At 45.7% G+C, this 24,671-nt stretch overlaps 2 protein-coding genes across 2 annotated transcripts in view; one reads left to right on the forward strand and one right to left on the reverse strand.

Moving 5' to 3' along the window:
* The first annotated feature begins 6,601 nt into the window (after positions 1-6,601).
* Positions 6,602-24,671, forward strand: part of LOC142260685 (uncharacterized) — a 37,961-nt gene continuing 19,891 nt past the window's right edge. The window contains exons 1-3 of the mRNA XM_075332052.1: positions 6,602-6,696; positions 6,780-6,893; positions 11,094-12,407. Coding sequence (XP_075188167.1) covers positions 6,612-6,696; positions 6,780-6,893; positions 11,094-12,407 — 1,513 coding nt within the window. The 5' untranslated portion in view covers positions 6,602-6,611. The remainder of the gene's footprint in view (positions 6,697-6,779; positions 6,894-11,093; positions 12,408-24,671) is intronic.
* LOC142260684 (uncharacterized) lies at positions 15,430-17,702 on the reverse strand. The gene is made up of 2 exons (XM_075332051.1): positions 17,634-17,702; positions 15,430-17,545 (listed from the first exon to the last, which is right to left on the reverse strand). Exon 2 carries the CDS (start codon positions 17,494-17,496, stop codon positions 15,484-15,486), a length of 2,013 nt encoding a protein of 670 aa, XP_075188166.1. The 5' UTR covers positions 17,497-17,545; positions 17,634-17,702; the 3' UTR covers positions 15,430-15,483.

The following is a 24,671-nucleotide window of genomic DNA, read 5'->3' on the forward strand; positions in this document are numbered from 1 at the left end:
AGCGTCGACTTCCACGATAAAGGGAAGTGCGGGATTCGGATGTACCAATATAGGCGCTGAGGTAAAACAAACCTTGAGACGATGGAAGGCTTCCTGGGCCTGGGCGGACCACACAAACTTCTGTCCTTTCTTGGTTAACAGAGTGATGGGACGAACGATCTCTGAAAAATTACGGATAAAACGTCGGTAAAAGTTGGCAAAACCGACAAAGCGTTGTACCTCTTTGATGTTTCCCGGTTCCGGCCAGTCTAGAATTGCTTGTATTTTGCCAGACTCCATGTTCAGTCCCTGAGGAGAGATGACATAACCTAAGAATTGTATCTGTGAGCAATGGAATTCGCATTTCTCCAGTTTGATGTACAGGTGGTTTTCCCTCAGCCGGGTAAGTACGGTCTTGACGTGCTCCTGGTGTTCCTGTAGGGAATCAGAAAAGATTAGGATATCGTCCAGATAAATCACCATGAATTGGTCCATGATATCCCTAAAAATATCGTTAACTAGATGTTGGAAAGCCGCGGGAGCGTTACAAAGTCCAAAAGGCATCACTAGGTACTCAAAATGTCCATACCGACATCGGAACGCGGTCTTCCACTCGTCTCCGGGACGTATGCGGAGTAGATTGTATGCCCCACGGAGGTCCAATTTGGTGAATATTTTTGCCTGTTGGACCCTCTCCAATAGCTCAGGAATCAATGGTAACGGATACCGGTTCCGGATGGTTATTTTATTCAGTTCCCGGTAGTCAATACAGGGTCTCAGAGTCCCCTCCTTCTTTTTCACAAAAAAGATGGGTGCCCCTGCTGGTGAGGTAGACGGACGAATAAATCCCTTAGCTAGACTTTCATCAATGTAGTTTTTTAGTGCTTCTAGCTCAGGTGCCGCCAACGGGTAGACATGACCAAACGGGATCTCCGCCCCTGGGAGTAAGTCTATGGGGCAATCATACGGTCTATGCGGGGGAAGCCGATCGGCTTTTCTTTTGTCGCATATGTCCGCAAAGTCGTTATACACCGGGGGTAGAACAGGTACCTGTACAGTGCCCTCCGCATTCCGTGTTACTGGAACCGGAACAGTTGGACTAATGGTCGGAATACTCTGCGGTGGGAAGGATATTTCCTTAGTTTCCCAATCGATGACCGGATTTGTAGACCGTAGCCACGGAATACCTAAAATAATCGGAAAATGAGGAGAAGAAATTAGCATGAAAACAAGGGTCTCCTGCTGACCTGGCTTCATGACGCATTCTAGCGGTACGGTTTCCCGATCAACTGGTCCAGAGATTAACGGAGATCCGTCTACCGTCTCCATGGTAACCGGTGAGGCTCTTTGCTGAGTCCGGATACCGTGTTTCCTGGCAAAAGAGGAGTCCATGAAATTTCCCCCTGCCCCAGAATCTATCATTGCAGAGGTAGGTATTAGCTGTCCCTCCCACCGGATCTGAATGGGGAGCGAGCAATGGGTATATTTCCCTTCCGAGTCCTTCGATGAGGTTGACATTACAGTCAAGGGAAATACCGCATCCAAGTGTCCACTTGCCTCAGAGATATCGGACTCTGCGTCCGTGTTGTCACACTCTGCCATGGCTGCCAATACCTTATTTGGGCGATTCGGACGTTTCGGGCAGTCGATCAAGAAATGGTCCGATTGACCGCAATAGAAACACAAACGCTCACGGAGCCGGTGTTCGCGACGTTCATTGGTCTCTCGCTTTTGCAGAGAGTCCACTTGCATAGGAACGTCCTCGGCCTCCCGTGGCGTCCTGAGAGCGGGTTCTCTGGAAGGAAATGCAAAGTTGTTTACACGGTTTACAGCTGCCCATTTTTCCTGTCTACGTTCCGTCAAGCGGGTATCAATACGCACACAGTGCTGGAGAAACAGTTCAAAATCCCCTGGAGATTCAGAACGACCTAACTCGTCCTTGATGGTACCGGACAACCCCTTTCTGAAAACAGACAATAATGCATTGTTTCCCCAGTCGGTGTCTACCACTAACCTCTTAAAGTCAGTGGCGTATTCAACGACAGAACGCTTTCCCTGACGTAAGGAAAGGAGAGCCGATTCAGCGGTAGCACGGCGATTCGGATCATCAAACATCTGCGCCATTGCGGTCAGAAAATCATCTAGGTGATTTAAACGGATGTCCCGGTTCTCTATCATAGGATTAGCCCAAGCCAGTGCTCGTGAGGTTAATAACATAATTATACATAACACTTTGGACCGGTCAGAACGGTAATAATCGGCATGTACATCAAAAAACAGTATACATTGGTTCACAAATCCACGAAACTGACTACGGTCACCATTGAAACGGAATGGGGGTAACCTAGGCATACCGGCAGCTGATACGGACGTAGTGGGGCCGGCTTCCTGAGCCTCCACTCTGACTTGCAAGTCCTGTATAGCCGGACCCAGTACCTGGTGATCATGGCCCAGCTGTGCCTCCACATCTCTAAGTTTAGTCTGCACCACCTCCATCTCCTGCTGCAAGGAGTTAATCATAGAAAAGAGCTGATCTACTCCTCGTGTCTCAGTCATTGCCCCAGCGAAATCCTCTTATGGCCTGAGTATAATGTAATACTATTGTATGTTTTGAGGATTTCGATAGCGTTAGGGCAATGACAGCCAGAGACGAGTTTGTGGTACAAGATGTTTATGATATGTAACCACGGTAGATACACAACGGAAATACACAGTATAACAAACACATGAAAATACCTTTCTGAAACGGAGCGAAGGGGATTCCCGGGGCCACGCACCGGACTCCCCCAGGGAGACCACCAGAGCGAACCCCTATACAGGGACTGTCCGGCAATCAACCCCGGAAGGCCTAAATGCGCCGCAGCCGGGACACAAGGGGCAAGCGGTAAAGTCCAGAAGTGTCCGTACGGGATGAAAGTCCAGAATGGTTATGAACCGGAAGAAACCGGGCAGACGTGCTGACCAAAGACGGCAGACTGAGTCCGGGCACAGTTTGAAGAAACCGGGTGTGGTCCAGAGTCGGTCGGTAGATTTTCAGGAGGATCCAAAGGTAATCAAGTAGCAGCAGCAGCAAAGCAGGAGCACACAGCAAGCAGTATACTCAGGCACTGGACTAGGCTTAGAGGCGGCCTTTTAAGCAGCTGGACAGGAAGTAGGGCAACAGAACATAAAACTCCATGTTAACCGAGGGCAAGCTCTTTCAAAAGAGGACTGGAAAACCCGGAAACCTGACACCTGCTCATATTCCCCCATCCATCCTGCTCCTATAACCCCCATCCATCCTTCTCCTATAACCCCCATCCATCCTGCTCATATACCCCCATCCATCCTGCTCATATAACCCCCATCCATCCTACTCATATACTCCCATCCTGCTATATACCCCCATCCTGCTCAAAAATTACCCCCATCCTGGTATAAGGCCTGTATCCTATGGCACAGAAAAACAAATTAACGTTTATACTCGCCTTTCTTTTCTCCCTGCAGCACCGATCATCTTCCTCTCTATCTTAGCAGCAGCGCCTCTGAGTGGAGCCGTCACCGTGTGTGGAGCCGTCACCGTTGTCGTCATGACACCATCTCTGTGCTCACCGCTCTCTACACAGATCAGCTGACCGGCACAGACAGGAAGACATCGCGATACTGCAGGGGGACGGCTCCGCACACGGTGACGGGTGAGTGTACTGATTCACTGCACCCCGCGCTGATAATGACGCAGTGAATACAGCCGCACGTGATCACTCCAGGCTGTAGTTGCCAGGGGTGATCACGGCCGGCTGTTAATTATGCGCGCACCCCCCGCCCATCATCCCGCCCACCTGTCAGCGCTGGCTTCAGCGCTGAGAGATGATGGCCGGGAGGATGGGCGTGCATATGAAATGAGCGGGCCCATATGGTCATGGCAGGTGCTGCTACAGCCTGCTCGTTCCCCCGATGACCCGCAGCACCCTCATTCCCCGCAGCCACATTCAGATTATAAGACGCACCCCCCAATTTCCCCCAACATTTGGGGGGGAAAAAGTGCGTCTTATAATCCGAAATATACGGTATGCTGCAGAGAAAAGAAGCACAGTGGGCATGAGATTTCTAAACATCCCGCTACTGCGCTTGTACTGCACAACATTGCAGTCAAAACACTCTGCGTCCAAACCACTGCAAATGCTGATCATAGACACACAGCCTAATAAGCTAGGATAGATAGATGGCTAGATAAATAGATGTCAAACACATATATAATGTCCCAACCCTCTGCATATTCTGAGCTAGCACCATTTAGTAACTTTCATGTGGCACTAAAGGGTGTTTAACCTTGTATTTAGCCCAAAAAAAGAATAAATTAAATAAATAATTAAAAAAAAACAAAACATCAAAACAAAAAAACCGAGCTAGGGTAAAGCAGATGGCTGCAGACCACAGCTGGCAGCTTCACCTTGGCTGGTATTCCAATATGAAGGTCTCCCAATGCTGTTTTTTTTTTTTTAATTTATAAATAATTAAAAAAAAAGTAGGTTCCCCCCCAAAATTGGATTTCCAGCCAAGGTAAAGTGGACAGCTGTGGTCTTTTATTCTCTGGAAGGAAAGAACAATGGTTATTTGGCCCTTCCCAGCCTAAAAATAGCAGGCCGCAGATGCCCAGAAGTGGCGCATCCATTAGATGTGCTAATCCTGGCGCTTCGCTCCGGCTCTTACCATTGCCCTGGTGCGGTGGCAAACGGGGTAATAAATGGGATGGTTGGGGTTAGGGTTTACGGCGTCTATCAGATACCCAACATCACTAATCCAGTAAGTAATAAAAAAAAAAAGACAAAAAAAATGTATTTGAAAAAACACTCCCCAACACATTCCCTCTTTCACCGATTTATTGAAAAGAAAAAAAAATCTGGTCCGCTGTAATCCATTTTGGAGGTCCTACGATGACAATGGACCTTCCAGAATATGGGGGTCATGCTCAGAGAATGTATCCCCCATTTTCTGAAAGTGCAAACCCTCTATGTGAGAAGTGTGGGTGCAGTGAGCTACACTCACACTCCCCGGGTCCACAGCATGGCAGTGTGAGCTGCAGTAAGCTCAGTGTCACTACTAGCAGGGAGCTGGATGAGAGCATCTTCTGAGAAGGCAGAGGAGGGATCGTGGGGGATCGTCACTGCAGGAGGCAACGGGAGACCGGGGATTGACGGGGTGACCTGGCTGGACCTGGGGAGAACTTTGATGTCGCATCTGACATGTCAGATACGACAGAACTCAGAGGAGGAGGATGAACACAGTGTGTGTGCCGGGCATTTTAGATGATCGGGTGGGGCGTGGGACTGGGGGGGCACTTTGGCCACATGGGGGGACCGGGGGAGGCGACTCATCTCCTATCTGACATGACTGATCATGCCAGATGGGAGATAATTTTTTTTCAGCCAGAATCGTGATCTCCAGGGTCTGAGCTACCCCCGGTAGCTGAAACCACGGAAAGTTTGCGATGCTGGGGGGCGGTATACACTTTATTTTTTTATTGCTTGCCGGCAGCAGTGGAAGGGGATTAACACTATGACCGCTAGGACATAATTTTACTGCCCACGGTCATTAAGGGGTTAAAGTCTATGAGCTCTGAAACCAGTTTAGAATATCTAAAATTTTATATTTAAATAATTTTTCCAGTTTAGGAGTGAAATATAATGTGGGTTTATAATGGGGTTAATTTTCCCATTTTGCTGCTTTTATACAAGAAATGGGTGGTAAATTGTGCGTCAGCGAGTGCACAGATCCGTACGTCATGTGTGGGCCCTCTTCTACTGTTAAAAACAAGAAGACATCGAATCCTAATTCCATTGCCTGTTCTTAACCGAAAAACTGGGAAATTATTTGTTTTTGCTCTTTTGTATTTTCCTACTCTTATTCCGGGAGCAATTGTTCTTTTATTTTTCTGTTCAGATAATGTGCTACTTTTACAGTTGTACTATTTACATAGCACATTTCATGTTGAATATTTTTTAATACCCTAATGATATCTCACCTCCCTTATCTCCATTAATTTTACATATCGGCTCATCTCCTTCCCATTCAGGTCCTTATAATATCGGATCCTCTCAGTGGAGATCTTCTATAGAAGAGAATTCTCCTGATTGCCCCGTGAAGGATGGATATGGACAGGGACAAGATGGCGGAGAGGATATTACACCTCACCCTAGAGATCCTCTTCCGGCTTACTGGAGAGGTGAGAGATTCTGATGACGTCACATTACATCATTCTTATCTATGGGAATAACAGATGGACAGAACTGGAGAGGTGAGGACTCTGCAAATGTCTGGAGTGAGATTTATTACTGTGTCTCTCCATAACCAGGATTACACAGTAGTGAAGAAGACCTCTAGTGAGCGCTGTCAGGCCCCTGTGTCTGAGGGATGGGGAAGACCCCTGAGCCCAATCACGGGGCCTCCACCTCACCCCCCGATACATGAGGACATCAATGACCAGAAGATCCTAGAACTCACCTACAAGATGATTGAGCTGCTGACTGGAGAGGTGACACTGCTGGGAATGCTGGGACATTATACAGTAACGCTATGAAGGGATCGGGGGGTGACGGTATCATTGTATGTGTCAGGTTCCTATAAGGTGTCAGGACGTCACCGTCTATTTCTCCATGGAGGAGTGGGAGTATTTAGAAGGACACAAAGATCTGTACAAGGACGTCATGATGGAGGTTCCCCATCCCCTCACATCACCAGGTAATAGACAGGACTAAATATACACGGCCTATAATTATCTGTATGTAAGGAATTAATTCAGTCCCTGTATGTGTCTCCTCCAGTTCTATCCAGTAAGAGGACAACACCAGAGAGATGTCCCCGTCCTCTTCTCCCACAGGACTGTAAACAAGAAGCTCCTGATGTTCCTCAGGATGTGTTTCCTTCAGCTCTATCCAGTAAGAAATATCTACTCATGTACTTTCTGCACTAATTTTGTGTTTACATTTTTAGACTATCTGATGTGGTTTTTTTCAGCTGTATTTTCTTTGCTTCTGCTTCTTCTGCTGTTTTCTAGTGCCTTCTGTATGTTGTTATGAAGGCAACTCAAGGATCAGCAGAGGGTTCATGAATACCGTTTCCCAGAAAATGCGACCTGCACAGAAAATAAGCCCTAGCATGATTTTATGGGATTTTTTGGAGAATGGTTGAAATATAAGCCCTACTCCATAAATAAGCCCTAGTTGCAGCCAGGGCCAACGTTGGAAGGAGTCAAACTACGTGATTTCTCAGGATCCCCACTCTCTTAGTGACCCCATCAGTTTTATTCTAAGGTTGATTGTTTGAGGACCTTTGATGACTTCAAAGTCATGTGACATGATGTAACCAAAGGTCTCTTAAGGGTGCTTTAAACGCTGCGACATCGCTAACGATATATCGTCGGGGTCATGATGTTTGTGACGCACATCCGGCGTCTTTAGTGACATCGCAGCGTGTGACAGCTAGGATCGGCGATTAACGATCGCAAAAATCGTTGATCGTTGACACGTCGCTCCTAATCATAATGTCGTTGTAGGTGCATGCCGCTGGTTGTTCGTCGTTCCTGCGGCATCACACATCGCTATGTGTGACACCGCAGGAACGACGAACATCTCCTTACCTGCGTCCACCGGCAATGAGGAAGGAAGGAGGTGGGCGGCATGTTACGACCGCTCATCTTTTCTCCTCCTCTTTTATTGGGCGGCCGTTTAGTGACGCCACTGTGACGCCGAACGCACCTCCCTCTTGAAGGAGGGATTGTTTGGCGGCCACAGCGACGTCGCTGCACAGGTATGTGCGTGTGACGCTGCCGTAGCGATATTGTTCGCTATGGCAGCGATCACCGCATGTCGCATGAACGACGGGGGCGGGTGCTATCGCTCGCGACATCGCTAGCAATCACTAGCGATGTCGCAGCGTGTAAAGCACCCTTTAGGCTATGTTCACACATCAGTTTTTTTGCATCAGGCACAATCCTATGCAACGGATGTGGCGAAAAAACCGGATCCGTTGCATAAGTTTTTCCATGCAGCCCTTCCATTTTTTGACAGATGCGGTTTGATACTGACTATGCGCAGTTCAAAAACATTTCATCCGGCGTCCATAGGCTTGCATTGTAAATCGCGTCGCATCGCATCCGGCGCGATGTTTTTTTTTCTCCGCAGACAAAAGATGCTGCATGCAACGTTCCACACGGCCGCCGCATCGACTAAATATGCCGCATCCGGCAAAAACGGACGGAACGCAAGGCCATGCGGCACAATCCGGCGCTAATGCAAGTCTATAAGGAAAAAACGCATCTGGCGGCAATAAAAAGGATTCGTTTTTTCTGCAAAGCGCCGGATTGTGCCTGATTGCAAAAAACTGATGTGTGAAAGCAGCGATAATTGGAGTCTAAAAGAACTGAACAGAAGACAGGCTGTCATACAGCACTGGTATTAGGGGAAAGGGAGAGCAAGCTAAGCAGTTGCACAGGGCCCCCATTCTCCTAGGGCCCGTGTTTATTTGCCGATTATAGGACCACTTAAGAACCTTTTCAACATCACATCATGTGACCAAAGGTCTCTTAATTGCACGAGTCTAAAGCTGAAGAGGAGACAGGCTGGTGTGTGGGTGTTCACACCAATTTTAACCAGCTTTGCCAAAATTGTCATTGCTTGGCCAGAAGAAGGGTGTGATGCCACCGCTTCTCTACTTCATAAACAACTGCGGCGTTCCCTATGCCAGAAATTTCACTCTAGTCCCTGACGTCATTTTGTAGTGTACGGTCTTGATGATTTGGAGCTCTAATGTTTATCTGCACAGACCACAAGACCCTGCTACCTGCTTTGGTTACATAGCCTAAGGATAGGTCATCAGCGTTACAGTCCCAGAGAACCCCGTTAAATATCCGGCATTTTTGACAGCAACCTCACAACTCCAGTCGACACCTTGTGACTCGATTGCGGGATACTGAAGGGTTACTAAGTTCCCTATCGCTGCTGTATTGATACTCTTTGGATGTTCAAAATATAAAATTAATTACAACAATCCATAAACGTTCAAGAAAAGTTGATGATAAAAGATGTGTTTTTTCCCTACTCCTCCCTGATCAATTCGCGCAGCAGTAGGAACTACAGAATGGAGCAAATACAGGGGAATTGTCACATAGGAGCTAATATTTTTTATTACATGTGGCTTTAACTATTTTATTTTTGCCTTAAAAAAATCTCTTTGAAATTGTCTTTGTTGTGGATCAATGTCACAAGGAAATTTTTGCAGGCATCGTCAACTGTCATGGCGGCATCAGGATCTGTAGAAACTACAGATTCTGGCACTCTGCTTGTTAACTTCTTTGATGTCTGTGATAAACACACTAAGTCTATCTAGTCTAGCAAGGTTATTCTCTGCTGGGTTGCTTGTTAATGTCTTTGATCACATGCTGTAGGGGAGTCCATGTTATTTGCTCCCCTCCTGTATATGCCATTAATTCCAGCTATAGTTTACCTATACAGGTGTGGTGAAGTGTTTTGATACAAATTAACTGGTGGTTGTTGTGCATTATTTCTGTGAACAGTTGTGGTGTTAATCTTTTCTGTCTTTTTGTTGCTGCCTTACTGCTCTTGCTTTTCTCCTTAGTCTCTCACTCTTTATTTTGTGAGTTTGAAGTGTGTCTGAATTTTGGTTTTCCTGTCTGTTTTAATCTGTGTTTCCATCATACCCCTGCCCCTTCATTCCCTAGGGAGATAACAGATTAGATCTAGTCAGGAGAATAGTAAGGCACAAGACTCTGGCATCTCCTCCTTCAAGGGTAATCAAGAGGTTAGGGATAGCCTAGGGTCTTCTAGCATGAGGGACAGTATAGTAGCCCTCTGTCCCTTGTTATCATGCAGTCACATTGTGACAATCACTCAGATTATTTATTGCAGCACATTTAAGAGAAGTGGTACTACTGGAGAGATATCTTGGATATAGGAATGGGAGGTCTGAATTAACAAAGATGTAACTCTTATGTGGGCTTTATACGAGACGACCGATCGTGCGATGCATCGTCGAGGTCACGGTTTTCGTGACGCACATCCGGCATCGTACACTATGTCGTCTCGTGTGACACCTCCTAGTGACGCAGTATCGCTCACAAATCGTGAGTCGTGTACTTGTCGCTAGGTTTCATAAAATTGTTTATTAAACATGGCGCTGCTTGTGCATCGTTCCCGTGGCAGCACACGTTGCTCCGTGTGACACCCACGGGAACGATGAACTTAGCTTACCTGCGTCCCGCGGCACCCGCCGGCTATGCGGAAAGAAGGAGGTGGGCGGGATGTTTACGTCCTGCTCATCTCCGCCCCTCCTCTTCTATTGGCCGGCCGCTGTGTGACGTCGCTGTGACGCCGTACGTCCCTCCCCCTTCAGGAAGAGGATGTTCGCCGCCCACAGCGACGTCGCACAGCACGTAAGTACGTGTGACAGCGCATTAATGACTTTGTGCGATACGGGCAGCAATTTGCCCGTGACGCACAAACGATGGGAGCGGGTACGATCGCTCGTGAAATCGCACGATCGGTCGTCTTGTGTAAAGCAGGCATTAGGCTATGTGCGCACTTTGTGTCGAGGTAGTTGCAGTTCATAAAGCATCCTCTGGCAGAAAGGACAATGCTTTTGGCTTTAAAAATGCATGTAAAGCGCAAAGAAAGTAGCCTATGCGCACCTTGCGGTTTTCATGAGTTTTTAGTGCTTTTCCGGTGCTTTTAGAAACGCTGCCGTTTTATATTCAATTGAATGGATGGGAAATGCAGCCAAAATGGCAAAAACAATTGACATGTTGCTTCTTTAAGCGCTGAGTTTTTGCCCAAATTTCTGCAAATTAAATGCAGCGTTTTGAACAGCAAAGTGCGCACAAGAAAGCACACTTTGCTGTCCCATTGACTTTGCTTGAAAAGCATACCGCAAGCATTTTGGCATGAAAACTCTGCAGTTGGAAAAGCAGGTAAAAAAGCAAAGTGCACACATGGCTTTAGATCTCAAAATTGGAAAACAGATTCGGAATAATTTTTTCCCTAATTTAATTTCTGCTGTTATGGTTTAAAAAAATGTACTTTCAAAATAATATTATTAAATAATAACATTGTGTTTATTTTTAGCAGATGACTGTATTGGGAGTTCAGATGGACCTCTAATATCTTCACAATTTAAAACAGATGATCAAAGTATCACACATGATACATATGACGAGCATGCTGGTGTCCCAGATATACCTCCAGTCCTTCCTAGGAAAGATCTATCATCTGATCTTTTCAAGCAAGTTCAAAATTCCGATCATGAAAAAACTCACACAGGGGAGAAGCCATTTTCATGCTCAGAATGCAGTAAATCTTTTACTCAGAAATCAAATCTTGTTATACATTACAGAATTCACACAGGGGAGAAGCACTATTTGTGTTCAAAATGTGGGAAATGTTTTATTCGGAAATCAGTACTTGTTAGACATCAGAAAATTCACACAGGGGAGAAGCCATTTTCATGTTCAGAATGTGGTAAATGTTTTATCCAGAAATCACATCTTATTACACATCAGAAAAATCACACAGGGGAAAAGCCATTTTCATGTTCAGAATGTGGGAAATGTTTTATTTGGAAATCAGAACTTGCTACACATCAGAAAATTCACATAGGGGAGAAGCCATTTTCATGTTCAGAATGTGGGAAATGTTTTATCCAGAAATCACATCTTGATACACATCAGAAAATTCACATAGGGGAGAAGCCATTTTCATGTTCAGAATGTGGGAAATGTTTTATTGGGAAATCAGGACTTGTTAGACATCAGAAAATTCACACAGGGGAAAAGCCATTTTCATGTTCAGAATGTGGGAAATGTTTTATCCAGAAATCACATCTTGATACACATCAGAAAATTCACATAGGGGAGAAAGCATTTTCATGTTCAGAATGTGGGAAATGTTTTATTCGGAAATCGGAACTTGTTTCACATCAAAGATCTTACACAGGGGAAAAGCCATTTTCATGTTCAGAATGTGGGAAATGTTTTATTGGGAAATCAGGACTTGTTAGACATCAGAAAATTCACACAGGGGAAAAGCCATTTTCATGTTCAGAATGTGGGAAATGTTTTATTCGGAAATCAGAACTTGTTAGACATCAGAAAATTCACACAGGGGAAAAGCCATTTTCATGTTCAGAATGTGAAAAATATTTTATTCGGAAATCAGACCTTGTTTCACATCAAAGATCTCACACAGGGGAGAAGCCATTTTCATGTTCAGAATGTGGGAAATGTTTTATTCAGAGATCACATCTTGTTAGTCATCAGAAAATTCACACAGGGGAGAAGCCATATTTGTGTTCAAAATGTGGGAAATTTTTTATTCAGAGATCACATCTTGTTAGACATCAGAAAATTCACACAGGGGAGAAGCCATTTACATGTTCAGAAGGTGAAAAATGTTTATTCGGAGAATAACACTTGCTAACCATGAAAACATTAACTCTAGTAAGAGTCCATTTTCATGCTCAGAGTGTAGGAAATGTTTTATCAGAAATCAGAACTTGTTTCACATCAAATATCTCACGCAAGGGAGAAGCCTTTTTTATGTTCAGAGTGTGGGAAATGTTTTAATTGGAAATCACAATTTGTTGTGCATCAAAGATCTCACACAGGGGAGAAGCCATTTTCATGCCCAGAATGTGGTAAATGTTTTATTAGGAAATCAAGTCTTGTTTACTATCAAAAAAATCACACAAAATAAACCATTTTTATGTTCTGAATGTGGAAAATGTAATTTTTAGAAATGAGATCTTGTTAAACATGTGAAGAAGCCGCACAGGGAAGGAACCTTTTTCAAGTTGTGCATAATTGAAATGTTTAACTGTTAAATCAAGTCTTGCCGACATCAGAAAACCAACAGAGCGGAGCAGCCATCCTTGCTTTCAGAATTTGGCAAATGTTTTTAAGATTAATCAGGTCCTGTTGTCAGATGAGTCACACGGGAGAAGCCATCATGTTGTACCATAATTCAAAGGGTTTTATCCAAAAATCAGCTACAATTGCTCAAGTAAGAATTGGTGAGGGAAAGAACTATTTTCTTTCTTTTTAAACTTAACGTATTTTTCAGACCATAAGACACACCTATGTTTTGAAGGAGGAAAATGGGGAAAAAATTGAAGCAAAAAATGCGGTCATGACACACTTATGTTGGAATCTGCTGCTGACGCTGTTACGACTTTCTCTTTAAATGACGACTTTCTCTTTAAACAGTGCTTATCACAAATCTGTGTCTGCCTTATTTATTTACTAAAGCAATAGAGAGCCGCAGATTAGTGAATTTTTTAAATATAATTCAGTATCAAAACTTTTGGAAGTGTCCCTAATGTCACACGAAAGGAACTTCCAGGTTGTGAGATGCCACAAGCTTCAGCGATCACTGGCAGTGAAAGAGTGAGCTGAACGACCCCAGCTCTGCGGCAACCTTCTCAAGCAGTTCCCTAAAATCTTAAAAAAGTAAGTGACCGCGCTGGATTAGTTGAGAGAGCAATTTCTCTTGTTTAGAGCAGCTGCAGAGATTTGTGGGATCCCACTCTGCACACTGAGATCCCACAAGATGGAAATTCGGGCTCAACTTTGCTAGTAAGTTGGGTATTTTGAGAGCCTTTAGGAACATTTGTAAAATGTTTTGATACTGGAATATATTTATATAATTGACTAATCTCAGGTTACCCATTGTTTTATTTACCAAAAAGTGAAACCCAAGAGTGGAGATAGGAACTCTTAAATATATCACACTGGGCGGCACGGTGGCTCACATTAAAACACTGCAGTCTTGCAGCGCTAGGGTCCTGGGTTCACATCCCACCAGGGACACTATCTGCAAGGAGTTTGTATGTTCTCCCCGTGTTTGCGTGGGTTTCCTCCGGGTACTCCGGTTTCCTCCCACACTCCAAAGACATACATATAGGGACTCTAGATTGTGAGCCCCAATGGGGACAGTATTGCCAATGTATGTAAAGCGCTGTGGAATTAATAGCGCTATATAAATGAATAAAATTATTAATATTATTACATTGTATATAATTGCTTTTCAAAACTTGTTTTGTTAATAAATGCTTGTAAAATATATATTCCTCATGTCTATCTTTCTCTATTGTTTAGATGTGATGATTTTGCCTCAGAACCTCTGAAGTTGAGACAGAGCTGTAGGCATTTCGCACAAAAATAGTGAGGGGATGTCACAGAGGTGTCATGGCCGGCGGCCAATCCAGTGGCATTGAGTGTTAAGGGGGTATTTCATGCAGCAATATCGCTTGCGATATCGCTAGCGAGCGTACCCGCCCCCGTTGTTTGTGCGTCACGGGCAAATCGCTGCCCATGGCGCACAATATCGTTAGGAGCCGTCACACGGACTTACCTGCCTAGCGACATCGCTATTGCCGGTGAACCGCCTCCTTTCTAAGGGAACATCAGAAAGAAACTGGAGAAAAACAGGTTTTTTTGCCGCGCTTGAAGACCACAGACATTGATGTCGGAACAGATGATTCTTTTATTGTTTCATTCCTACGCGTTTCGGAGATCCAAACTGTCTCCTTCTTCAGGGAAAGAATTTTACAGGGGCCAGGGAAGAATCCTTTTAAGAAGCAATGAAAAGGGGAGGGGAGACAAAGAGGAAATCCCTGCCCATGACGTCAGCTCACCATGTGTTGCAGAGCGATGACTCATGGCCACATGGAGTTTAGCCTCATCAAAGGTCACACTGAAAAAAACATATACATATATATACACATATCATACATGAATATATATATACACATATCATACATGAAACCAAAAAAAGAAGAATCAGAAGACTGTCAGAAAAAGCCAAATATAGCTGAAAAAAACATATTAGAATAAAAACATTCATATACATATGAATCTATGCAAATACATATACGTATAAAAACAAAAAACTAGACATACATTAATATAGACCCAAGAACAATTTCTTTTTTGTGAAAAATCACTAGCTGCTTCACAGTCATTACTATGACTGAAAAGACATTGCACTGTATATGGTGACAGCGTATGTACCTGCAGGCTAAATTATTAAGATCCCCATTTAATGATATTTATCATTCCTATTGTTAACCTTGTTAGTTAAAACATAGTTTTTAATAAAGCAAAAAGGCATTTACAAGAGGGGTGATGAAACCAGGGCTGTGGAGTCGGTAAGACACAGTTGCGACTCCGACTCCGACTCCTGGATTTTATCAGGTTCCGACTCCGACTCCGGCTCCGACTCCGACTCCGACTCCGACTCCGACTCCTTCATAAATGGCCACTTCGTAACAATAAATTTACTGTTGTAAAATATTAACATGGAGCTTATTCAGTTTCTCACCATCAGATAAATAATCAGACCACTTAGAGCAAACACTATATTTATTAGAACACAATTAGAATATAGCAAATAACTGTTATAAACTTTTCAAAACTGTAAGTAAATTTCAATAAACACTGTTATGCTGTTAATAAGAAATCTATACATTTGTCCTCAGAAAAAGTATAGCCTCTGTCAGATCCTCCTTCATGGATGCCCTCAAGTCTGATCTAATTATTTTGAGAGCAGAGAACAACCTCTCTACACTAACTTGGGTTGGTGGCAAAGCAGTGACCACTCGGGCAACATCTCTGACAATGTCAGGATACAGGGGAATCGCTTGTTGCACTGTTATTTTTGATGAACGATCAAATTTCTCAATCTCTTTTAGTGCACATGAAAAATTCTGCTGAAATGTACTGGCTGTGTTCTTTGATGGGGATGACTCTTCCATGCGGGAACGCTTTGCACGGTCCTTGTGATCCAAATATTTTTCGATATTAAATTCTTCATCAGTTGATGATGAGGCTGAAGATGTGGCAGGACGACCAAATTCTTCTTGTTCCTCCTGACTGTTCTGCAACCCTTTCATCCTTACTGCTATTTCAAACAGAGCTTCTTTCCCTTTACTTAGCTGTTGATCATCTAGAAGAATCCGATGCATTGGGTCTACATAAACAGCTGCCAAAAGAATGTTATTTTGTAATAGTAGCTCCTCTCTCCGTTTCATTGATGTAGCAATGCCACTTGCAATTAACCCTCCTCTTTGGGACAGGCGAAACATCAGGTTCCTCCACTCCTTTAAGAAAATACCTGGAGTTAAGTCCTCTGCTTGTAATTTTTTAGTCACTGTAAATGGGTGCTCTAGCAATTTTTCCAGCTCAGTCACCTGATTCCACTGACTTTCATTTAGCGTCAGTTGAGGATTAGCCATGTCTACAAGAAAGGTTTTCAGTTCAACCAAGCGCTGAATCATTAAGTAAGTACTGCCCCATCGTGTGGCTTGATCAATAATTGCCCCTTTTCCAGCACGTCTCTTCAAAATTGAGTCAACTTTAGGGGTTCTGGCAACAGTAGCCAATTTTCTCACCTTGCCAATCAGTGCAGCAGCATGTCCTTCTTGCAGACTGTCTCTTATAGCCAGCTGTAGCGTATGCACAACACAGCGCATGTGATGAATGAAAGATCGCATTGACACAGTTTCAACAAGATTATCTAAACTATCATGTTGCAGTTCATCTGAAGCAACTTCAGTTTGCTCCTCAGTTACAATACTGTGTTCCTCTATTTCAAACATTTCTGTGTCAGTGGACCCAGAATGTTCTTCTAGCTGCTGGTCACCATCATTACTCTCATTCATTAGCTTAATAGCACTTATCATATTTGAAGCATTGTCAGTTACGACAGAAAGAACTTGCTCTTTTTTAAGTTCATAGTCTTGCAGAACCTTTTCCACCAAGACCTGGAGAAACTCACTGGTGTGATGAGCTTTGGTGTCTTTTACTGCCAATGTTTTGGTAATTATTTCATTTTTGTCACAAACAAACCGGACATTGATGGCAAAATAGTTCACTCTGTGACGTGTGCAGGCATCCATTTTAAGAAACACAAAGCGTCCCTTGAGAGTTTTTTTAAGTTCTTCCTTTTGTTTAAAAGCTTCTTCGATTACTAATTTTCTAATACTCTCTCTCTCCAGAGAAACACCAAGCTTGCGGGCCATTTCCCCATTCAAACACATAAAAGCTGGTCGTGAAAATAATGAAATAGGCACACTATCCTTTACAACAAGCTCTATGATCTGTTTTTTAAATGTATCTACTGTCATTGTCACAGTAACTTTGTCACTGACAAAATATCTTGCAACTGATGGCTGCAAAGTTCTCTGCTCCTCTGTTTGGCTGGAAGAGCTGGGCACTGGTTCTTTGGTTTGGGTGCAGTCTTTCTCATCCACTGCTTTCAGTACTTCTGGATGGAAGCGCTGTAAATGTCTCTTTAGATTAGAAGCTCTGGTAGGAGCATTTTTATCTTTGCCTGAATATGCACTTATCTTGGCTTCACAGCATTTGTTTTCGTCTGGATCATTTGTCATACACTGACAGACATAATGTTTTCTATCTTGAGTGATGGTGAAATGTTCAAATACAGCTGATTTAATGTGATGCTTCTTTGACATTCTCAGGTTTTTAATTCTGCATTCACAATCCAAATGACAATTGTTTTTCCTAAAAACAATTGTACAAAATTATTGCCAGGTCGTACAACTGATATACTGGTCAGTAATACTGTTATTATTATTCCTCATGTACTCACAGTTAACTGATGCAAAGTTTGTTGAAAGGATAATACTTCTTACAGTCTTCCTCTTCTGAGTAGCAGGCAGCTGTGAGATGCTTGGAAGAAGATGCACACCTAGTATGATCTAGTCTAGAGGAGGAGCTTTACTACTAAGAATTAGCAACACATTTTCACTTTCAGTTTCATACATTGTAAGTAGGGGGGTTGGGGCAGCATGAAGTTAACCAAGTATAAGAATAGATAAGGGCAGTGAACAGTGACACACAAGAAATAAGAAATGTCTCTATCTCCAGCAGAACTGCTTATCACTGTTGTTCATAGTTTGATAGAACATAAATAATTGAGTAACATTTATAAAATTCATATGAAAGTTCAATTATGAAATATTAATACATTTTCTTTAAAGCTGGAGTCGGAGTCGGTACATTTCTACCGACTCCGACTCCACCCAAAACTAGCTCCGACTCCGACTCCGACTCCACGACTCCGACTCCGACTCCACAGCCCTGGGAGGCGCGAAAGCTGAAACCCCGCCCCTGTAGAGGATGAGCCGGAAAAAGACTAAGGGGGACGGATGGCGTCTGGCCGCATGTAGCCCGCGGCTATAGAAGCAGGGACGCCGGGACTCTGCGATCTGCTGATTCCTGGAAAGTATGTCTGCTCCACCCACCCAGCTACGCAGAGGCTACAGAGCTGGTGCCCGGAACGGCGGCGTGGCTCAGGGCCCGAATGGCAGGGATCTGCCGACGCTACCGGAGTCAGATATGTATGCTGATGGAGCAGTGGACCGCGGAGGTGGAGGAGGTAGCTGCGGTCGCCCGGGTGTATGGAATGGAGGCCATGATGGAGGAGCTGGTGAGTGACCCACGCCCCTGTGTCCCCGAGGGACCGGCCGTTGCGGCTGAGGGACCCGGTCTACCCCTGGCCCCCATGCCGCCTCCGTCTTCCCTGCCCGTGCACCGCGCTACTGCTGGTCCGTCTGGCGTACACCCCTTCGTAGCAGTGGCCGAGATAGTGGCGAGCCTGGCGGCTGCGGCAGCTGGCGGTGACCCGCCTGGCGCAGGGACGGATGATAGCGACTCCGGACCTGACACAGAGCCTGTTTCGGAGGAGGACGAAGGGGTCATTGCCCTGTGTGACATGTTGGCCACTTACATCCCCCGGAGCGGAAATAACGGGTACCGGGCGGCCCTTCCTCGTCGCGCCTGCTATGCGCTGGAGGGGCTGGTTCCCGTGTTCCTCCACCCGGGGCCGGCTGAGGATGATGAAAGCGAGCAGTGATGGCAGCGGAGCCTCGCTGTAGTTGTCCCCGTTGGGACCACCAGTTTGAAAGTTTTTAAATGATAAGCGAATCAACCGAAGTTCATTTGATTGACAACCGTGATTTAACCGGCCGTTGCCGGCAACTGGTCCCCCGTAGGGACTGTCTGAAACCATTGCATAGAAACTGCTACGGACAAGCCCGAAAACTGGCAGGGCAACCACAAACTTAGTGGAATGTAAAAAAAAATGTTGTTGGCTTGATACCGTTACCGCCTCCGGAGAGGCAGATTTGGGAGGATGGGCCTGGAGGAAAGTGATGGCCCAGGCCCGCCACTACCGTAACCGGTGGCGATCCTCCGGGGGTTCAGGGGTCCCCCATGGACGTGGGTCCCCTGAAAGAGACAGAACCCGCTCGGGCAGCCTGGTGATGGACTGGGGTCAAGGGGTGCTGCCCATTTCTTAGGGGCAGCATCAGGGCCAGGTTGTTTGGGTGGGAAAAGAGCGGAAGCCGTAACCGTTTTAATAAAAATGTTTTGTAACGTTTAAGAATGTGCCTCCGGATGTGGGAAGATTAAAAAAAAAAAATGCTTATGTTTCACATGTTTTTACCGTTTTTATCTTTTGCAGTTAAAAAAATAAATAAATAAAACCGGTGATGGACGGGCAGCCCGCGGACGGTCTGCATTTTACTAAGGGGGAATGTGGTGCCCTGGACAAGCCAGGTCGTCACAGATACTACAACAACACACCCCACACCCCAGCTAGGCACACCGAAGTCAAACAAAATCCTTGTTGCCTCCCTCCAGGGGCTGATGTCCACACCAGGGGGTGGCCCCGCCCACTGAGGAGTTCACAGTCCTGGAGGCGGGAAAAAGAAGACAGATAGAGTTTGAAGTTGGAGAAGTGAGGAGTGAAGTGAAGTGGTAGTAGAGGAGACTGAAGGCGTCCGGGTGTGTGGCCTGGACGGAACAGCAAGGTTGGCAGACGGTGGTGACCGTCTGCACGAGAGGCTAATTGGAGCGAACCGTAAGGACCGGGGACGGGCGGTGGCCCGACGGTACCGGATCGGGGAGCAAAGAGAAGCCAGCACCATTCGGCAGGGCTTACGGACCCCGACCAGGCTAGGAGTCGCCGTAAAACCGGTCAAATCTGTTAGCGAAGGGAATCTCCGGGGTTTCCCAGCAGTCAAAACCCGATTGAAGGCAACAGCTCAAACGTAAAGGGAAACACAGTCACCGCCAAGGCTACAGTTCCCAGGGCCAGAGCCTGCGGGCAAAAGGGGCTCCCTCAGCATCCATCCAAGCTGGGGAGCGGGTTACCGGTGGGAAGCCATTGGAACCGTTAACACAACACAGGTGCAGGGAAAGGCAGTCACCATCAACCTACTGGGAGGAGAAACACCACAGCCGTCTGTGGGACCCGTCCATCCAGCCGTTTGTTTTACCGGAGACTTTGCATTCATTATTGGCTGATTGAGTACCACCGTGCGTGCGGCACAGCGCTGCCCCCGCGACCCTGCACCTCACCAGGCCCCGTAACCCGCCTGCCATCCATCCCTACCCCTCACCGGGCCCCGGGACAACCAACCCCCTACCCACGGAGGGGAGAAACAACATCCAAGCTGCTCCCAGTCATCGCTCCCGGGATCCCCGTCCAGAGCAGCGGTAGTGTCACAACCTCACCACAACCGTGGGTGGCGTCACGGCAATATCCCTAAACCAAACCACTCCCCCCCTTTCACTCATGGGCGAGGAACGCCGCTCGAGTCCCCGGGATCCGGCCCACCGCTCGAGCCACCGACCGAGCGAGCAGCAGCAGCAGCCGGACCCGACCAGTGGGAGAGCGCAGCGTCCCCTCCTCCGCCCGCGACACACACATAAACTTCCCCTCATCCAGCACCATGACAACCAGCACAGCAGAGTCCTGCATACACTGAGGAGCTGATCATGTGACCCTGACTCCTCCCCTCCATGTGACATCATCACAGGTCCTGTAAGCACAGAGCAGCCATATATCTAGTGTGCGGCTCTGCAGGTGGAGGTAGGTGCAGGGTATTATATATCTAGTGTGCGGCTCTGCAGGTGGAGGTAGGTGCAGGGTATTATATATCTAGTGTGCGGCTCTGCAGGTGGAGGTAGGTGCAGGGTATTATATATCTAGTGTGCGGCTCTGCAGGTGGAGGTAGGTGCAGGGTATTATATATCTAGTGTGCGGCTCTGCAGGTGGAGGTAGGTGCAGGGTATTATATATCTAGTGTGCGGCTCTGCAGGTGGAGGTAGGTGCAGGGTATTATATATCTAGTGTGCGGCTCTGCAGGTGGAGGTAGGTGCAGGGTATTATATATCTAGTGTGCGGCTCTGCAGGTGGAGGTAGGTGCAGGGTATTATATATCTAGTGTGCGGCTCTGCAGGTGGAGGTAGGTGCAGGGTATTATATATCTAGTGTGCGGCTCTGCAGGTGGAGGTAGGTGCAGGGTATTATATATCTAGTGTGCGGCTCTGCAGGTGGAGGTAGGTGCAGGGTATTATATATCTAGTGTGCGGCTCTGCAGGTGGAGGTAGGTGCAGGGTATTATATATCTAGTGTGCGGCTCTGCAGGAGGAGGTAGGTGCAGGGTATTATATATCTAGTGTGCGGCTCTGCAGGTGGAGGTAGGTGCAGGGTATTATATATCTAGTGTGCGGCTCTGCAGGTGGAGGTAGGTGCAGGGTATTATATATCTAGTGTGCGGCTCTGCAGGTGGAGGTAGGTGCAGGGTCTCTATTATTTTGAGGTAATCATTATCATTAACCCTTCATGTCTCAGCTATTTTCAACTTTAACCAGTTCAGGACCAGTTTTCCGCTATTCCAGACTCGTTTTCATTCTGTTTTTGGTTTGTACATTCAGATTAACCCCTTAAGGATGAAGCCAGTTTTGTACTTCATGACGCGGCCATTTTTTGCAATTCTGACCAGTGTCACTTTCACACCAAAAAGTGGACCCCACGGTTTGTTCCCCACTTTCTCCTGAGCACGGTGATTCCCATATGTGGTCAGAAACCTGTGTTTGGACAAATGGGAGGGCTCAGAACGAAAGCAGCACCACGTAAATATTGAAAAAGTTGAAATAAATTGAAGATACCATGTCGCATTTGCAAGGCTCCTAAGGCACCTATACAGCAGAAACCCCCACAAGTGACCCCATTTTGGACACTACACCACTCAAAGATTTTATTCAAGGAAATAGTGAGCAGGCAGTTCACAAAAATGTCGCTGTAATGCCAAATTTCGCACTTTTAGGCTATGTGCCCATGATCCGGTGAGGATGCAGTGTCAGCCTTCTGCACAGATGCCAGTGTTGTCCACACGAGAATGCAGCTGCTCGTGCTCACGATCCGGGTTCAGGCCGCTGCGGACTTTATTCTCCAGGCTGCGAAGAACACTGTCATCTCCACAGTATAAACTGACATCCTGCGTCTCAGGAAGCCGCACCGCTGGTCAGTTTATGCTGCAGAGAAAGGAAGCACAGTGGGGATGAGATTTCTAAACATCCTGCTACTGCGCTTGTACTGCACAGCATCACAGTCAAAACACTCTGCGTCCAAACCACTGCAAATCCTGATAGTGGGCACATAGCCTAATAAGCTAGGATGGATGGATGGCTAGATAAATAGATGTCAAACACATATATAATGTCCCACCCCCTGCATAGTCTAAGCTGGCACCCTTTAGTAACTTTAATGGGGCACTAAAGGGTGTTTAACCTTGTATGCAGCCCTAAAAAATAAATAAATAATAAAAAAAAAACAAAAACAACAAAACTAGAGTAAAGCAGACGACTGCAGACCACAGGTGGCAGCTTCACCTTGGCTGGTAATCCAAAATGGAGGTCTCCCCATGCTGTTTTTTTTCATTATTTATAAATAATTAAGAAAAAAAGTGGGGGTTCCCGCCCCCCAAAAAAATAGATTTCCAGTAAAGGTAAAGTGAACAGCTGTGGTGTGGTATTCTCAGGGTGGGAGGGACAATGGTTATTTGGCCCTTCTCAGCCTAAAAATAGCAGGCCGCAGTCACCCCAAAAGTGGCACAACCATTAGATGCGCTAATCCTGGTGCTTCGCCCTGACTCTTCATGTTGCCCTGATGCGGTGGCAAATGAGGTAATAAATGGTGTTGATGGGGTTGGGGTTAATGATATCATGGCGTCTATCAGATACCTGCCATCACTAACCTAGTCAGTTATAAAAAAAAAAAGACAAAAAAAAATTTATTTGAATAAACTCTCCCCAACACATTCCCTCTTTCACCAATTTATTGAAAAGAAAAAAAAATCCGGTCCACCGTAATCCTTTTTGGAAATCCCATGACGAAAATCCAGAATATAGGGGGCACGCTCAGAGAACATATCTCCCTTTTTCTGCAAGTGCAGACCCCCCATGTGATGAGTGTGGGTGCAGTGATGCTGCACTCACACTTCCTGGGTCCGCAGCATGACAGTGTGAGCTGCAGTAAGCTCAGTGTCACTACTAGCAGGGAGCCGACTGAGAGCCATTCTGCACATGCGGCCAGCATCTTTTTAGAAGGAGGAGAAGGGATCGTCACTGCAGGAGGTAACGAGAGACTGGGGATTGACAGGGGGTGACCTGGCTGGACCTGGGGAGACCTTTGATGTCACATCTGACATGTCAGATGCAACAGAACTCAGAGGAGGAGGATGAGCGCAGCATGCGCGGCGGCCATTTTAGATCATGGGGTTGAGTGTGGGAATAGGGGGGCACTTTGGCCACATCGGGGGACCAGGGAGGCGACTTATCTCCCATCTACATTGATTAATTATACCAGGTGGTAGATAAATCATTTTTTCCCACCTGAATCGTGATCTCTAGGGTCTGAACTATCCCCGATAGCTGAAACCACAGAGATTTTCCGATGCTGGGGGGCGGTATACACTTTATTTCTTGCCGCTGTTTTAAAACGGCGAATCAGAATAAGTACCTTTTTCTGCTACCATTTTAATCCGTAAGGCAGTTATAAAGGGGTTAAAGATCTGTGAAAATCTTTTTCCTTGTTCGGATATTCAAGTAAATGTTGCGCATTTTCTCGTGATTTCCTCGGCTTCATTTTCATGTTCCTCTCATCGTATTTATTGTTTTTGCTTTTATGACGAGGCTGAAGTCGGTTTCTTATTCGACGATTTTTTTTTACATTTTTTTAATGGTTTTTAGCAACAAAAATAAAAAATCACAATATAATCCACTGCAGTGCGGAGCCCGGATGTGAATACACTGAAGAGCAGCAACAAAAATGATAAAACTGGCACAAAACTGGCATCAAAGTGGCACCGAAGGGTGTTGTGAAAAGGGTTAAATGGCCTTGGGCCACTGATCTATATAGGTGAAACCATAATAATATGAGAATAGACTGAAATCACTGAACAATGGCGGCTTTCCCTTTGTGATTACTAATTAATGCCAGAAACCCATTTACATCAGCCGGAAGAGAACGTTACAGAACACCAGTTACTTATTCACATCTGGGTGAATTGGCTATTTGCTCACTTTGGTGCCAGTTCTGATGCCCAGAACCCATTTGGGCCGGGCTGGAGTGACCTGAATCTGATGAGAGACATCACTATATAATGATGGTGTGAGATCAGTGACCCAAGGCCATTTAACGCTTTCAAAAAAACCTCCGGTGCCCACTTTGATGGCCAGTTTTGTGCCACTTTTATAGTTTTTGTAGCTGCTTTTAAGTGTATTCACATCCGGGCTCCTCGCTGTATTGTACTTTATTATTGGGATTTTTTTACGT

The sequence above is a fragment of the Anomaloglossus baeobatrachus genome, unplaced genomic scaffold, assembly GCF_048569485.1.
Source record: "Anomaloglossus baeobatrachus isolate aAnoBae1 unplaced genomic scaffold, aAnoBae1.hap1 Scaffold_164, whole genome shotgun sequence".
NCBI lineage: Eukaryota > Metazoa > Chordata > Amphibia > Anura > Aromobatidae > Anomaloglossus > Anomaloglossus baeobatrachus.

What these genes read in the sequence shown, in the direction of transcription:
- LOC142260684 (XM_075332051.1), bottom strand. Translation starts at nt 17,496, where the DNA reads ATGTCAAAGAAGCATCACATTAAATCAGCTGTATTTGAACATTTCACC.